We start from the raw sequence: 14,267 nt of genomic DNA on the forward strand, positions 1-14,267 counted from the left end.
GAGATATCCGAAAACCAAAAATATAATCTATACAAATTTCTTTAAGACCGGCAATCCAAAATATATACGATGTTTTTTTTAATTGTGCGTGTTTTAAGGCGGTAGAAATCATTCAACATCAGATGTTCCTACTGCTCACTTAATGAATTTCGCAAAGAAATAAAAAACTTTAAGTGCAATTATTGTAGAGCGTAAGAGTTGTTGAACGCCGTGATACTATTTTTTATTAATTATTTTTTTCATTGAGTGAGGATAAAAAATTTCTTACGAAATCGTGGTATAGAAATTAACTAGGTAACATGTTTAATGGGATTTTTTTCACAGTGATGCAATGATTATATTTAAATCTTAAATTTCTCACTGCGTATTCTTCCGGGGTAAAATTAGACTTTATTTTATAAAGGACACATCGTACTTTTTTGTACTATCAAAGTATATCCACATCTATTCAGCAATTTACTACTGAAAAATATTCAAACTTTTGAACACATAAATGATAGTTTACCTAATTAATTTTTTGACATAAAACAAGACGTTTAATTTTTTTTTAGTGTGAAACAATTGTTCACCCTTCATAATATTGTGTTACCATGTAATTAAATATAGATAATTACACCTCATTATTAATGTTATGCGATAGTTCCCCGGGTAACAGTCAGCGAGGGTGCTAATAGGAACAGGTGTTTATTGAGTTGTTTGGCTCAAACCATATTACCTACGCGCCACTCTTGAGTGAGCACGGACCTTGATCGCTGGCGAGTATGCACCACCAACCCCATAACGCTGTCTCTCACTTACATTACGGTATTACTATAATTCATCCTTTTCACTCAGAGAGCCATACGTGGTGGTGGAGTAAGGTTGTTTAGACGTTGTCAGAGCAACGGTAGTCTTATACAAGGCACAGGCGGTACAACCAGCTGACGCGCACGGTAGCTTCCAGAAAGATATTCGAATTATTTATGTGATAAGTGTTCATTTAAAATACAATACGAAACCAACATTATGTAAGTCGTAATAATATTATTAGTATTTTAGTTTAACGCATATTAATGACGTAAAACCGGGTTAAGTTACTGCAATCAGCTTGACCTAGAAAATGTTCTTGACCTGTCTGGTTATCACTTAAACGAAAATACTTCCTAGCTAAGTATAGTTGGCAAACTATTTCCAATTCGCCAATGAATGAGGTCTTTATGGGAGTTTAAGAATACATTTTTATCTACATCAGAATTTCAAATTTCTATTTTTGCATGAATACAGTATAATATTTTCTCGTTTTTATTATAAGAATTTAGATTTATTAGTTCAATCGTAAAGATAAATATAAAAATATGAATCCCGACTGCCTTTGCTCATTTCTTTGCCTACGTAGAAGTCGCGGTCTAATTTTGTCTCTTTGAGGGTAGATTTTCATAAATCCATTTGTACTACATCTACATGGGTCTTTATGGTCATTAACTAGCCTGAGTATTTTAAATAATATCCAATTAAATAAATAGTACTTCTTGCTTGAAAGCGCTTTATTAATTGGTTTCATGTAGATAGCTTATTTCATTAGGTGTTCTACGGCCAGCCGTGCTATAGAGGTTTTTTATATTTCCTAAAGGTAGGTTCTTTTTATTACGTAATTAGCAACTTCTTGGCAACTTCACAATCCATACACTATTTTGACGAGAACGACCAAAGAATGTGTCCCATTTACTTACTCTTTATTATATTTTACGTATGCCGAGCTTCGTTTAACGTGGTCGTCATCATTTGACAGAAACTATAAATTTTGGTCTCGTCGTAAAGAAGATACTCCTTTATTAATTTTAAGACGAAAAGCAATGCTACTGCAACCCGCTATAATCGGTGTCAAATTAAACTTTAGAATATAACCGATATCTTTGTTTCAGGTATTAAATTAGGAGTACAAAATGATATTACCTGATAACATTAATGGTTGTACGTCGCAAGAACGAGATGTTTTGGATGGCTCGATCAATTTAGATTCATTATATTGCTCTCATTTATGGACTAACAGCGGTTTACGAAACGCACTTATATCTGCTCCTTTTAAAGATAACACTGTTATAAAATATTGTTATACGTGTAAAAATAAAATACGAAAATATGAAATTCAATCTCCAATAGAAAGTTTCATACCAAATATTCATTCCACTCCAAACGGAAGAGTATTAGTGGAATCAATTGAACCTTGTACAACTGAGCAAGAAAAAGGGTCCGTTAATAACGAATATCGCGAACGTATCGGCTCGCGTGGCCGTTGTTATGAAGAAAACAGTGCAAATACGAGTGTTGAAATAAAACAATGCATTCCGTCTATATCACAACAACTAGATTATACTTTTCGCCAAAAGTATATATCACACGATACTGAGGCTCATGAAATACCTCCGAGAAGACTGAGAAGAAATCTAAAGGGCATTGGATGTGTTATCAACTTTGTTCTAACTGACAGTCCTGTGAAGAAAAGAACTCAAATACAAGCATGCTCAATTAGTGTGATGATTGTGGCAATTGTAGTCATAAGTTTTGTTTTGGTTAATTTTACAACTCCTGATTTTACACGAACAAATAACGTGATAAGTACAATGGTAGTGCCAATCAATAATGTAAGCTTGAATAGTACAACACCAAAGGTTTATAGTTTAAACGAAGATGTAACATTAAGAACAGAGTTTGACTTAAAGGAGTATACTTCCACCATTGAATATTTTAAAGAGTTTGTCACGGAAAATAAGACGTTAAACTCTAATATTATACTTAAGATTCGAAAAAATATCAGAACTTATCCAAAACATTCAAGAAAGGATGAACCAAAAGACATCATAAATCGAGACTTATCGCATAGATTTTGTTCGTGCCAAAAAGACGAGATTTGTATGTTAGATGAAAGTAGTGGCAAATCAGTATGTCGTCAGTCAGCTGATATAGATGATCCGACGGGTAATTTTTTTATCTTTAATTTTATGGCATCAAACCATCGGCAATAGTTAGATCATTCAGAATATAAGAAATATAGAGATATTATAAATATTAAAAATATTCCGTACGCGTGTTTGCCTCAAATCGCATTATGTTGTTTTAGGTTGTGGGGGTCTTTGTGCTTTAGAAACAGAGGCATGCCAATTGGTTGATAAGAAACTAGGGGTTAGAGTGTGTAGACTCTTAACTCTTGCTACATGTTCACCGCTAGAATGGAGGTGTCGCAATGGACTCTGCATCTCAGCTGATGCCCGATGTGACGGCACTATACAATGCTATGATCGTTCAGATGAAGTACAGTGTGGTACAATTTTTTTTTTGTGATAAATTTGAATATTTATTAAATGTATCGCAATCGAGAACCATAATTGTCTTGTTATTTGCAGAATGTGATTTAACAAAGCAGTTTCGTTGCGGTCATTCCATATCATGTTTCCCCAACTCAAAACTGTGTGACGGAATTATAGACTGTTGGGATGGGTTTGATGAAGTTAACTGTACGACTGGTAAGTTGAACATAAATATTATAAAATTCTGTTGTAGTAGCTAAAATATTATTAAGCACAACGGTCTTTATGGGACTTACCTAGATTGACCCACAAAATTTATAAATGGAAAATAAATTGGAATTACACCGTTCAGTAGCTCACGAAACTAGGCTACGAATGTGTTCACTGAGACGGATAACGGGACTTGCTTTTACCATTTCCTCTTTTATTTATAATAAATGACATATTGTCATAATCTTGTAGGCTTAGTCTAAGTATAAAATTGGAATTCATGTACTTATTAATAACAAGACTAGATTAGGACAACTCACGTGTTATATGTCCTAGCTAACAGCTTCGATATAATTGATTATAATACGTAACGTACTTACTTAGAAGCAGCCAGTGAAGCCTTAGGTTTCTTCTATTATCTATTGTATACTGTCTGTCTTCTATTATATTATGGGACGGAAATAAGCTTGGCGAACTTATAGAATATCATTGGTCACCCACTCTAAAACTGGTAACCGGCATGTACTAAGTACCTGTTATGTTAAATTCTTATTCGGTTTTTAGTTGTTTTTGGAGGCTATTAAAAATTTTGTTAAAAAGTTTTTATTTTTACTTTATACTGTCTCAATGGCGTAGTTGTGGTACGCCCACTGTACGACCATCGCGCAAAGGTGTTATACCGCTGCCTACACCTGAAAAGGGGAAAAGGTGTGATGCTATATATATATGTATGTATGTAAGAAGTAGATTCAATCAAAACCAACGCAAAAACACAAATAACGTCTCTCGCACGCGGTACGACTTTCGCGCCGAGATGTTATGCCTCTGCCTATCGCTGAAAAGGGGAAAAGGTGTTATGCTATATATAAATATGTAAGAAGTAAACTCAACCACACCCAATATAAAAACATAACTACTTATATCGGCACAAGAAAACAATATTCATAATTTTGTCTACTTGGTCGACATACTTACTTAATTAGTTTAGTTTTAAAACCAAAATTCTGTAGCGATTTTGAAAAAAAATCTATGAGACCAATCTGGAGGTATATAATATATTCTTTCGAATAAAAAAATATTTTTCCAAATTAGTCCATAAATGACCGCGTCCGAGGTAACAAACTTTAAAACTATACATGTCGAACTAATAACCTCTTCCTTTTTTTTTGAAGTTGGTTAGAAGACAATTAATAGTCTACTTTTAATTACCGGTAAGAAAGATATAACTTTATAAAGGTTTCATGAAAAAAAATGTAGTGGAGAGAAAATGTCTCATAGTTTAAAAATATTTTATAAGGTTCTAAAATGGTATAAACTGCACTCAAACCTTGTAGTCACAAAATTGATGCTATAAATCTGTGTCAAGTGCTAATTACACAAAAAAATATTTTGAGTGAATTACTAATATATTTATTTTTGTGTTGTAATAAGTACTTTCTCGGGGACTTAGTTTAATTTAATTTCATTTTTAGAAATACAGACCATTTATTCGCATACTATGACACAAAAGAATCACAAATAGAATAAAAAAAACTCACACTGACACCAATACACATAAAATAACTAATTATAAAATTAAAATTGAACGGACTGTGCAGAGTAAGTAATAATAATACAAGAAGCTATGTCTCACAGCACATGTAAGTAATGGAATAAATCTGAAAACCGTAAATAGGTACTTACTTTCATAACAAAAAAGCGAATTTACTGTTACAAACTTATTATTTGCAGTTGGTACAATAATCGTGTTTAGGATCGAGCGGCAAAGTTAACTTTAAATAGACTACAACTTTGTAGGGAACTCTCAATGTGAAAGTCCAACTCGCATTTGTTCGGTTTTTTATCAACACTGAAGTTTTAAAGAATAATAAGCTAATTAGTTTTAGATAATGATATCTAGAATCAGCCCTTTACCTATAAGTAATCCATTATTTACGGGCACCTATATAATAATAATGTGTTTGGGTTATAATTTATTCATCTTAGAATATTTATATACCTAATAATTTATCAATGAATCATTGGTCAGATCTATATAATTAATTTGTTTACAGCATGCCCCGAGGATAAATTCACGTGCACGGATGGACAATGTATAATGTCCACAAGATTTTGTGATGGATTTGCTGATTGTGCTGATGGGAGCGACGAACCTCATGGATGTGAAGGCGCTTGTGGCGTTCATGAGATACGTTGTAAAAACCAGCGATGCGTGTCGCGCGCAGTGCTTTGTGATGGTCATGACGACTGTGGAGATGCATCGGATGAAATCAATTGTTCTCAATAACACCGATTTATGTACGCTGTTACTGGTTTTATTTATCTAACTAAGTACCTTTTTCGTTTGTTGCTGTTTTAATTAAAACTAATGAGATACAAAGACAATATAAGTAATATAATAGCTAAATATAATTATGATACTAATACTGTCCCACTGCTGGACAAGGGCCTCCTCTACTACTGAGAAGGATTAGACCTTAGTCCACCAAGCTGGCCTAGTGCGGATTGGTAGACTTCACACACCCTCGAAATTCCTATAGAAAATTTCTCAAGCATGCAGGTTTCCTCACGATGTTTTTCTTCCCCGTTAAAGCAAGCCATAATTCACGAAGAATACACACATAATTTTTAGAAAAGCCAGAGGTGTGTGCCCTTGGATTTTGAACCTGTGGATATTCGTCTCGGCAATCCATTCCACACCCAACTAGGCTATCTAGATCTAACAAAAGCGGAAGTACATAGATAGTTACTAAGGTTTCCGGTACTGGCAGCGATTTTAAATAATCTCTATTGCTATGACTATATTATACTGATGCAGACCTAAGATGTTTTTATTAAGTACATAGATAAGTTGCCCGAGCTCAATACTGGAAAGACGAAAGCAAGGTAATTGCCCGACATTCATTTAGTCAACCGACAACCACTGTCGTGGGTTGTCAGCTTACTAACTTTTTGTATTTTTATAAATAAAATGCCTTCCTGTGTTTTTAGACGATATACAAATTACACTCCAACTGTGAATGAAAATAACGTTTCATTTCATACGTTAGTAATAAGTATACAGTATTTAACTTATTTTTTAATAATAAATGCATTTTATTCGACTGTCATCAGACTGTCATGGCGATGGGTGGCGATCAAAGAGAATTATAATATATATGGAAATAGAGAGCCTACTCGTTGGGTTTTTGTGCCAATCGACATTACGGCTGCTTCATACTTGTGAGGTAGAGGGCGTTCACGATTTTCGTTGCGTTTCACGATTCAGGTTTATTGTGTTTTATTATTTTGCAAACGGTTTTAAAAGTGCAGAAGACGGCAATCCAAGTATTAAAATACTTAGAAGCAGATCTGTATTTGCTATGCCGTCGTAGTATAATATTTCTGACATCTTATTTACAGTGTACTTCTATCATTATCAATACATAATAATTCGATAGTAATAAGATCTAAGAATAAGATCGTTAATCAGACAAACATCATATTGAAAATATTATTTTTATTTTATTTTTGCTATAACATTTTGTGTACAAAATGCTTATAGTAAGTACTAATGATATTCACATTCAATATTAGATTTACAAAGTATTACACCTCTATTAAGCTATGTAAGCGCTGATAATTTGATCTTAGTTATTAATTATATTCAATGGAAAAGTAAACGATACTACTTTAAAATAAACTGTAATACACTGTAAAATTCCGAAATACTAAATAATAAAATATACTTAAAATTATTTTATGTCTAAAAATACATACTGTGACGAATGATAATTAACATTGATATTTATAATATGCTAAAACATTCTCAATTGTCAAACTATATTTTTATAACAATTGATTTAACTTTATAAAAAATATATGAATTCTTTTGTATTTCGATAATCATTTTAATGTATCATCAAATAAATATCAAGTATCAATGTTCAAATAAAAGAGAATTTATTATTTTTTATAAAAATTGCCTAATAATATACCATTCAATATAGAAATACATAAAAATTTACAAATCTAAAACAGCAATTAACTCTGAAACATACTAGCTAGCCATATTATTTATCTTTGTCTTCATCAAAAAGGAAATTCGGATTCTAGCATTATCTTTCTACACAAACAAGTGAAACTAATATTAACAAGAACAAACTTATTCTAAGCCAAACAAAATTATTTCACAAATAAGTCACGCTACTTTTAAAAATTGAAAATGTTCACTGGAAAAGAAATTAACATCAAGTTTACAATGATCATTATACTTATCCATAGAAAAAGGAACTATAAAGATTAGCATTCATTAAAATATACTTTCTTCGTCATGCGAAGGTTGTTTTACTTATGATAATAATATAAAAAATATTTTATGTAGATATCAAACAGATTAATTTAACAATTTGTTAAACAAGAAAGATTAAATAATTATAATAAGAACTGATTTAAAACAGGTCTATGAAACCGGGTAGTAATCAACAGCAAAATGCGAAAGCGATACAAATTGCCAATACATATTAGATATATACCATAACAGTGGGTATATGATCTAAATAGAGTATGTACTAAAAAAAAGGAGAGATTCGAACAATTTACGCGATAAAAGCAAAATAATTTCGCACTTGTGTACATGATATTATCTTTAAATTGCCATCACTTAACTATTAATTATGGGTTACGTGGTGGTTAAATTACAACATACAATAAACACAAAATGAGCATTATGATCAAATAACGAAATCATAAATAAGTCGTATACAAAATGATAATTATTACATAAAATATAAAGGAAGTAATGCGAATTGCTGCAGAAATGTAGGTACCGGTTGTAACATTAACAAAACATCAACTAAAGCAAGCAGGTCGACGCAGGAACGATTGAATATTTTCTGAACGATGCAATATTATTAGGCGACACAGAAGGGATATATATATATATATATATATATATAAATTAATCCTCTATCAACCTGGTATAGCTGGTCCTTCGTTAATTGGACACCTGTATAACTAAAAGCAGATAAGTATGTATTCCTTCATCGAGCCAATTTGTAATTATATGTACAGTCATGATGCTATAGTGAAAAGTGCGCCGTTTTATGTGCAATTTTGTTAGTCTATGACGCGTCTATTTGTAAAACGTCTTTGCCGGTGCCACACACAGACAAATATTAGAACACTTGTTTGAACTCATGTTTGGCACGGGTATTTGCGTATTTGTATTCTATTACAGACACTGACCAAATTAAAATTTTTATGGCTTTTACTTTTAGGTTTCCATATATAATCAGTTCTCATTCAAGCAACTCGATAACTTTGAACGCTAGATGTGTGGTCGTAAAACCGATACCGAATGACAAGATAATACGTAAACATTTAAACAAACTTTGCACAAATACGAAAATTCCCGTGCCACACATGAGTTCAAATATTTTTGTTATCTGTGGCGCCGGCATAATATTATTTTTAAATTCATGTTTTTTATTGGCAGTAAATTAAGTTAGTGATTAGTTGCAAAAGAAAACGTAAAATAATTAATCATGGATATTTCGGCCTTTAAAATTTAATATGACGAAATTTTAAAGGCAGAAATATCCATGATTATTAATTATTTTTACATTTTTCTTCAACTGCGAGAACTAATCACTAACTAGACGTGAATTTAAATTCTTTACTTGCCAATACTTGTTTAGTTACCCAGATTAAAGCCGAAACAAAATGTATGAAAATGGACCTTGAGCTACCACCTTAACATTGATAAATGACGATGTCTTAGTTTTTTTAATAAAAAGAAAGGTGGACCAAGGAACAACTTTATTCAACTGTATGTGTGACGTCATCAAGAATTTCTCGGTTTTTTATTTTTTTGTTTCTTTGAAATTAAGTATTCAAAAAATATGAAAAATACATAATCGTACTCAGAGTAGAAAAATTAAGAAATGGTATTTTTGTTTAAGGCACGTTAACATTTTGAAATGTTAATTTTACGCTGAAGCTGTTGTCCATGAAGGATACATCAGTAAAAAGAATCACACTTGGACTTGATAATTTATCTATTTTAAACTCAAATCAAAGTCGTTTGCCCTTATGGTAATTTTAAAGAATCTTTTAGTAAGGGACCGTAAACACTGTAGTCACAAGAAATCAATCTTATGAGACTGCTAATCATTTTTGTAGATACATATTCTATTTTTAAGATGGGACAGCAAGGGCAGCATCTTTTACCATTTAAATATGAACGTGAAATATAAAAAAATATCTGTATAAATAATAATAAACAATACGTGAACAAAAAAAAGCGGCGTTGGCCTAGTTGATTGTGGAACGGACTGCCAAGACGAATGTCCGCAGGTTCAAATCCAAAGGCACACACCTCTGACTTCTCTAAAAATATTATGTGTATATTCTTTGTGAATTATCGCTTGCTTCAACGGTGAAGGAAAACATCATGAGGAAACCTACAAACCTGGGAAATTCTCTAGAGGAATTTTCAAGGTTGTGTGAAGTCTACCAATCCGCACTGGGTCAGCGTGGTGGACTAAGGCCTAATCCCTCAGCAGCTCCCTCTCACTAATAAGCAACCTACTTAAGTATTTAATGTCTTCTAGCTTATTGAGTTTATACCTAATTATTGAGTACTAATCTTAATCTTAATTCTAATTGGTTTAGCCGTGCTTGAGTTAAACAGTGTAACTAACACGACTTTCTTATTATATATATATATATTTGGTTGAAAGTGGTTAACCAATTTGGTTGAAAGTTGGTGGGGAGGTAGCTTAGAACCAGGAAAAGGACGTAGGATACTTTTTACTATTATAAAAAGCTGAAGAATTTGTTTGTTTGTTTGAACGCGCTATTCTCAGGAATTACTGCTTCGGACTGAAAAATTCTTAAGTGCTGGATAGCTCACTTATCGAAGAAGACTATAGGTTATATATCATCACGCTATGATCAAAAGGAGCGGAGCAGTAATGAAAACTGTAGCAAAAAGGGGGGAACTTTATAACTTTTGAGAGATTTAAACGAAAAACTATATCACGCGGGCGGAGCCGCGGACAAAAGCTAGTTTGCAATAAATAAAAATCGCTACACCCGTTCAATCAATTAAATAAATTGTTAAGTAAAAGTGTGAAATCTACTAACTGACGACATTCTGCTGGAATTATATTAAATGTTCAGCCGCAACAGCTCATAAACGGGGTTGTTATTTGTCCTTTAACGCGTATGATGTCATGTTACCAGTCTTTTCCTTTCCGTAAATATACAACTTTAGTTACATCTTTCTTTAACCAACTCTGTTATGGGACCGACATTAACGGGTGCCTGGTCGCATGTTGTGTTGATTACGTTAAGCCCAGCATCAATGGCATCTTCCAAGACAGTTCGTATTAATATTTTTAGCCTTATCTTATTAAGTCCATTTGTGAAATAATATGCTATTGGCTGATTAAAATATTTTTTTTATGCCTTTTATTATAAAAACCAAAGCGTAGTTAGAAAAAGAGCATTTTTAATGTGAAGCAAACTCTTGTATCTTTGTATGGATCATATGATACAGACAAAAAGACCAGAGCAAAAACAATCTTTTTCCTTTATTTCCAACAGTGGAAAATTATAGGATTTATTCCTGCGATTATATTAATTTGGCTTAGTACTCGTTTTACAGTTCTTGATGATGGTAGAGTAAAATACTTGCATAAAAGTTTGTAACATTTAGGAAATTTTTTTTGAATAAAGACAATGACAATTTTTTTTCCTCTGGTGAAAATCGTCTTCCCTTCGCTTTCGTAAATGTTTTATATTTTTTTGGAATAAACCAATTTGAGTATCGTATACCGCGTCTCTTCGGGACCTACTTGTAAGGCAGTAGATATGGTCCGAAAATACTTTAGTAATATCTGAAAAATAAAACATTAATGAATATTACTGTTCGAGCAAGGAAAAGTAACTTGTTGAGTAGGACATATAAGAAGCGGTACATTTGTCCCGTACATAACGTCAAAAAGGAAGAGTGGCTCAAAATTATATATTGTACTACTTTAAACTTTATGTCGCGGCAGTCACGTTACTCATTCTCCGTGGTTAACTATAGGACGAGGACAGAGAGGTAGACAATTACAATAGGACGTTATTTTACAATGAATATTATGGTACTGCGTTTCGAGTCGCGAGTCAGAGGAAAGTATTTTGAGTGTTATCATTACAAAATACTGTAAGGCGCACATTAAAGGGCCTCGCCTCAGTACGCCTCGCCTAATTTGAAGTAGGACATTGTATCGGCTCAATGTTAAAATGAGGTTACTCTTACAAACTCTTTTTCATGTCATGTCCTACCCAATTCTAATTAGTAACTATACGTTATCAAATATAGGATGGTAATTTGACAGCTCCTTCACATGAAGTTTCGTATTTTTTTTCGGTAAAATTTACTACAGGTAATATCATATTTTATTTTGAAGTGCCACTCATTATCATAATGAACAATCACGGACTATCGCAAATCGCCATTGAAATAAAATAAATCGATAATATAAAAATTTGCATTTAGATTTAATTATATTATTTTTGCAAATATAATATATCTAATGTTTTCACGATTTTAAATAGTTAACACAATGATAACTGCAAGTGGTGTAGAGTTTAAAAAAAAACATAAATGGAAATGGCTTACCAATAATAAATAGATAATTCAATAAAAAAAATATTTATATCATCTGAACATACCAAATAATTATGCAACTATCGATATCAAGTTTTATAAAAATGGTAATCGATAATCGAATACGTTCATTAACGATTATACCTTAGCCTCATCATTAGTGTGTTTTGTCAAAATTAACATCCTAAATTTTAAAAAGTTTAAGTAAACATTTTCACAACTTTAAGTAAGATATGTATATAGCATTACCGGTGAGATATGTGCTTCTTTCGGCCATTAAATCCATGTTTTCATGAAATGAATATCCGGTGTATAATGTTCTGTAACATAATTCGATATGAGAGACATGAACGGACAGAAAAGTGAAAGCCGAGATCTTTAGAGAAGATTTTCTCGTAGTGTCACGCACGTTAAAAGCCCTTCCCGCTAGAAAAATGCCTAAATAACAGTATCGATGCATAGCACTGTCTATTTTATATTCAGATTCACAATTAAAATACTATCCAGGGGATAAAAAAGCACCCAGCCTATCTTATATTATTGCGAACTTTGTCCGTGTGCTAAATTCGCTTAGCACACATATATTATACACACATTATAAAAAAATTAAATAAAATTATATTAGTAAGCACTCGGGCTGCTGTTGTGCTGTCGCCTGTACTTTTAGTCCCAACTTACATACTTTTTTTAATATGGTGTCATGTAACCACGGCAATATCCCTTTTTTTAGTTACTTTTTCCAATTATCAAAGCTAATAGAAATGTTTCCTCATCTGAATTCACTCTATTACTAACTGTCCAAAATGCATAGCCAACTGTGAGCCCGCTGCGTGAACGCTACGCACCCACGGCTTATTCGCTGCACGCCCGCCGCGAATTTACAGCGAATTCATTATGCATTTGATATATCAGTGTGATATATCGTATGCCGTCAGTGTGATATATCTAAGGGTACAACATCTAGTCTAAGCACTTTTAAGGAGATATATAATATATAAGTATCTGAATCAGTTCAACCTGTAAATTTCTTGGCGCAACATGTGGAAAATATCTTACCTAGATTCAAAGTGGGAAATGTAGTTCTACATAAAGCACCAATATATAATTTATAACAGCTCTCAAAGTGCTTATGTATATGTGTACCGCAAGTTTTTTTTATGTATATTCTTGTCCTCAGTTAAGAGTTTTATCGAGAACTTTAATTCAAACTTGAAACCTTTTGTCCTGCCAGGATTTCCACCTATAACTAGTTGCTTTAGGGACATAATTTAATGGTCCTGAAAAATAATACAATAATTTATTAAAATATAATAAATTATAATAAATGATGCCATGTATTTATAACACAATACAAATGCAAGGAATTAGTCCATTAGAGATACAGCTCTGAAATTTGTTTATTCAATAGTCAAACCAAAATAAGTATATTAAACCAAGATGACGTAATAACGACAATCTTGTCTACCAACAGATTTTTCATAGTTTAAAATCAAAAATGAATATCGCATAATTTTAAGGTATGCAGATTCCCACACGTATTTTAAAAAGACTATTTAAATGAGCAGATTTCGCCATCGCGGTGACTAAGTAAATATTATGTACGATTTTAATGAGTACTATCGATATTATTTTTTATAAAAAATATAAATGTCATTTACCATCAATCGCACAACCAAGATAACATGAGACATTTTGTCCAAATATTTTATCAGTTCCTTATCGCGTGCAAAACAAATAACAAAAGCCCGGGGGTGAATTAGTAAGAAGGCAGCGATGGTCCGTTTGAATAAGCAAAGTTCTTTCATTATTTAGGTAATCGTAATCGAACTTATCGCACACAAACTGCAATGGGAAATTTGAAAATTTTCAACCGGAATTCAAATTACGGAAACAAGGCGATATTGCCACTTAATGCAATAAATATTTTAACATGCTTATGAGAAAATAGATATGTAATTTATTGGAAACTAGAATAAAATTTAAAAAGTATGCGTTGTTTTGTTTATAATTGTATTAATAAAATGGAAAAATTAAATTAAGCTTCAGTTGTCATATTACAACAAAAGGAGAACTTTAATATTTTACCATTTAATAACAATCATCAGATATTGTGGCAACTCGTTTGAAAT

The 14,267-nt window shown here is 32.2% G+C and overlaps 1 protein-coding gene across 3 annotated transcripts in view; it reads left to right on the forward strand.

Moving 5' to 3' along the window:
• Positions 1 to 5,799, forward strand: part of LOC115450077 — a 13,912-nt gene extending 8,113 nt beyond the window's left edge. Inside the window, exons 1-5 of one of the 3 annotated variants that reach the window (XM_030178156.2) lie at positions 801 to 1,007; positions 1,902 to 2,955; positions 3,098 to 3,298; positions 3,381 to 3,500; positions 5,549 to 5,799. In XM_030178156.2, the coding sequence (XP_030034016.2) occupies positions 1,923 to 2,955; positions 3,098 to 3,298; positions 3,381 to 3,500; positions 5,549 to 5,781 (1,587 nt within the window). In that variant the 5' untranslated portion in view covers positions 801 to 1,007; positions 1,902 to 1,922 and the 3' untranslated portion in view covers positions 5,782 to 5,799. Of the gene's footprint in view, positions 1 to 800; positions 1,008 to 1,433; positions 1,610 to 1,901; positions 2,956 to 3,097; positions 3,299 to 3,380; positions 3,501 to 5,548 lie in introns of those variants that run through there. The other 2 variants (XM_030178227.2, XM_030178084.2) reach the window with 2 other exon arrangements.
• Positions 5,800 to 14,267: the final 8,468 nt, after the last annotated feature.

This window comes from Manduca sexta, chromosome 25 (assembly GCF_014839805.1).
Source record: "Manduca sexta isolate Smith_Timp_Sample1 chromosome 25, JHU_Msex_v1.0, whole genome shotgun sequence".
In the NCBI taxonomy this organism is placed as follows: Eukaryota; Metazoa; Arthropoda; class Insecta; order Lepidoptera; family Sphingidae; genus Manduca; species Manduca sexta.